General features: G+C 59.5%; 1 protein-coding gene across 1 annotated transcript in view; it reads right to left on the bottom strand.

Annotated features, from left to right (window-relative positions):
- The window catches only part of Vars2 (valyl-tRNA synthetase 2, mitochondrial), an 18,087-nt gene that overhangs the window by 3,060 nt on the left and 11,417 nt on the right, over positions 1–3,610 (bottom strand). The window contains 14 exon segments of the mRNA XM_026777824.1: positions 168–469; positions 542–669; positions 763–841; positions 932–1,000; positions 1,092–1,196; positions 1,274–1,399; positions 1,497–1,567; positions 1,656–1,761; positions 1,888–1,963; positions 2,044–2,120; positions 2,761–2,842; positions 3,075–3,178; positions 3,255–3,382; positions 3,471–3,561. Of these exon segments, the coding sequence (XP_026633625.1) occupies positions 168–469; positions 542–669; positions 763–841; positions 932–1,000; positions 1,092–1,196; positions 1,274–1,399; positions 1,497–1,567; positions 1,656–1,761; positions 1,888–1,963; positions 2,044–2,120; positions 2,761–2,842; positions 3,075–3,178; positions 3,255–3,382; positions 3,471–3,561 (1,544 nt within the window).

Raw genomic sequence — 3,610 nt, 5'->3', positions numbered from 1 at the left:
GTGTCCGATGCACCAAGTCCTCTGCCCTGGAACAAGGCTGAGAAACAGTGAGGGAGACCAGCCCACAGCCACCGCTGCATGCCCTGAGTGGGGAACTGAGGCAGGCAAGCACTCTGGGTGACTGTCATGGACAATGCTTAGAGACCCTGGTCTGAAACCCACCACACTGTCCCCCCAGGATGCAGCAGCTAGAGTGGCTGAAGCAACCGTGACAGGCAGCAGCACTGGGCTGCACTCCAGAGGCCAGGCAGTGAAGGAGGAACAGGTGCACGCACCCCAGAACTCTGGAAACTCTAGGCCCTGCCCTACCACTCACCAGGTAGACATCACAGAGATTGTGGAGCCAGAAATGATACAGGGTGTGGGTGACGAGCGACAGGTCCCGGCTGAGGAAGCCCCTCTCACACTCGTGGGCTGCAAAGGCCAGGCGGCTCAGAATCCAGGCGTCCATGGCAGAGGAGGGCGACACCTGCAAGTAGGCGGCATGAGGACCCGGATGGCTGGACCCCGTCCCCGGTCACTCCAGGCTGCCGTCTCCCACCTTCTCTGCTGGCTGGGGTACAAAGTTCTCCCCCAGTGCTCGGAGGATAAAGCGCAGGGCGTTCCAGAGCTTGTTGCAGAAATGGCGGTAGTTCAGGACCTCAGAGACAGACAGGTGCAGGTTGCCCCCTGGAGGGAGAGAAACAGGAGCTCCCTGTCCTCAGCAAGCAGGGCTGGCTGTCCACACGGGGGCCCTCTGCCATGCCAGCCGCCAAGGCTCACCCAGGATTCCATGAGAGCACAACGCAAACCTCAGGGCATCTGTCCCACACTCAGGGATCCCATGAGGAAAGTCCTTTTTCTGCAACCAAAGGAAGACAGGGGTGGCCAGTGCCTTCAAGGCTGCAGGGAAAGCTGGCAGCCACGTTAGAGGCCTGGCCATGGGTCTTACCTGTGCTGCTGCAGCAATGGCCAGCTCTCTCGGGTCCAAATTGCCATCTCTCAGCTTGGCCTGTAGCACCTGGGGACGAGTGACGAGTTCATGGACCACGCTCCCTGTGCTCCCCTTCCTCTGACCTCTTCATCCCTTGAGCTGAAGTCTTTGTCCTTACCTGCAGCTCTTGCCCGCTAATGATATCCCGTGGGTCTAGCACATTCCCCAGGGACTTGCTCATCTTCCGGCCTTGCCTGTCCCGAACCATGGAATGGAGAAGCACCTGGAGACATGGAGGGGGTCAGCAGAAGGGCTTGGGGACCAGGGGCAGACCGGGCATGTGGCACTAGAGTACATTACCTTGCTGAATGGGAGCTGCCCAGTGAGCTGGGTCCCCAGCATGACCATGCGGCTCACCCAGAACAGTAGGAGGTCACTGCCAGTTTCCAACAGTGAAAGGGGATAGAAACGAGCGAGGTCTGGTGTCTAGGACAGGATAAGCAGTAAGGGCCACAGCCGCCTTAGCCAGCTCTGTCCACCCGTGTGGTGTCCACCCTCATGCTTTCTGCTTTAACCACCTCACCTCTTGGGGCCAACCCAGGGCAGAAAAGGGGAAAAGAGCCGAGGAGAACCAAGTGTCCAGGACATCAGGGTCTGGGGACAAAACGGAATGGGGACAGCTAGAACCTTTGGCCGCTGCTGCCTGTCCCAGTGCCCCTCACAGATTCGGCCACGCACTCACCCCTCTCCAGGGTCAGTTCTGCTCCTGGTCTGCCGGTCAGCTCTGCTGCTACAGCTCTGGCCTCAGCCTCTGACCGCCCGACCACCCAACATTCCTTCCCGTCATCCTGAAAAAAAGCACGGGATTAATGTGGCAGGCTCTCTAGAAGAAACACGCCTGGGGGTACTGTCACACGTTGGGCTCCGAGTTCCCCGCCTGGGGCTTCCTTCCACAGCAGCTGCTGCTCACTGACCTCTGCCTTCTCTCCAACCACCTTGTAGGCCGGGATCCGATGGCCCCACCACAGCTGCCGGGAGACACACCAGTCCCTGCCAAAGAAGACCCCAGCTGATGCCTCGATGTGCCCAGCGGTCCTCCCCCTCCCCACCTTCACGAGCGCCCCCCTTACCCGATGTGGGAAAACCAGTGCTGCCAGTTCTTCTGGTGGAAGGCAGGCCGGAGCTCCAGAGCCCCTGACTCCACAGCCTGGAAAGAGAGGTGGCCCACGCCTTTAATCCCAGTCACAGGCAGGCGGGCCTCTGAGTGTGAGGTCAGTCTGTTCCAGTCCCGCCGGTGTGCCGGCTCAGCAGGCAAAGGGCTTGCTTGGCTTACAGAGCGACAGCCTGAATTCTAGCCCCACAGAAGAACCCACTCCACCCTTTAGCCTCTCATCTCCACCTGTGTACACAACACAGGCGATTAAATAATTTAAGTTTTAGAACAATATGTCCATGTATGTATACACACATAGAGGTCATAGGTCAACTTGTTCTCTTCCAGCACCAAGTGTGGCAGCCAGAGCTTTTGCCGGTCAAGGAGAGAAGCCAGGCGGTGGTGGCGCACGCCTTTAATCCTAGCACTCGGGAGGCAGAGGCAGGTGGATCTCTGAGTTTGAGGCCAGCCTGGTTTACAAGAGCTAGTTCCAGGACAGGCTCCAAAGCCACAGAGAAACCCTGTCTCGGGAAAAAAAACAAAACAGGGCCTTGAATTCTGTCCAAGAACAAGGGTGCATGGCAGCCCGCTCGGGCCACCTGCCTCCATCGCCACCAGAGCCTTTAGGACAGATCCCAGTCTGTGCTTCACCACGATCCTCGGAGGCTCCCCTCCTCCCCATACTGGGCCTTACCTTGGCAGCTCGGTCCCCCATTTCCTGGCAGCGGACAAACCACTGGCACTTCAGCAGGTATTCTACCACGTCCCCGGAACGGCTGCAAGGGTGGCAGGATTAGGGCCTATGTGCTAGGGAGCATCTGGGGACAAAATCTCACAGGACCCTGGACTGGTGGCGCCCCTTTATAACCCTAACACCAGAGAGGCTGAGGCAGGGAGTTCCAGGCCAGCTCAGATTACACGATCAAGACCCCGACTCAAACAGAAGCCCCAGCACAGAGCTCACCCCCTTTCGGGACGGCCCCCAGTGGAGGACTAAAATGGCCCTACCTGCAGAGGGGCAGCACCATGGGGTGCTCCTGCAGGCCCCGGAGCAACCCCTGCTCCCTCAGTGCGCACATGATCTTTTCCCGGGCCACAAATCGGTGAAGACCCTGGGGAAGTGACAGACAGGATGAGGCGGGGTGGTGAGTGCCCACAGGAGATGGGGAGCACCAAGACGGGCCCCACCTGCAGCCAGTCTCCACACAGAGACGTCATTGTCCCATCCTCTGCGATGACGCTCAGTGGGGTCAGGCCGTGCCGGGCCCCCATCTCGGCATCCGCTGGACTGTGAGCCGGGGTCACCTTCACTGCCCCTGGGGGACGGAGCTGCTGTGAGGCGCCCGCTCGCCTGACTCTCCCGCTGTGTCCCCCCTTCTCCCTGAACCCTTGGCTTCCACACACCTGTGCCCACATGTGGCTCAACAGTGGTGTCTGTGATGAGCGGGAGGAGCTGTCCTGTCAAAGGGTGACAGAGCTGTCGCCCGTGTAAATGCTAAAGGGAAAGGTGAGTGTCAGAAACAGGGTCCACCCGTGAGACCCCA

Source organism: Microtus ochrogaster, unplaced genomic scaffold, assembly GCF_000317375.1.
Source record: "Microtus ochrogaster isolate Prairie Vole_2 unplaced genomic scaffold, MicOch1.0 UNK87, whole genome shotgun sequence".
NCBI classification, from domain to species: domain Eukaryota; kingdom Metazoa; phylum Chordata; class Mammalia; order Rodentia; family Cricetidae; genus Microtus; species Microtus ochrogaster.
Note: the sequence above shows the minus strand (reverse complement) of the source record. Positions and strands in the feature narration are given on the sequence as shown.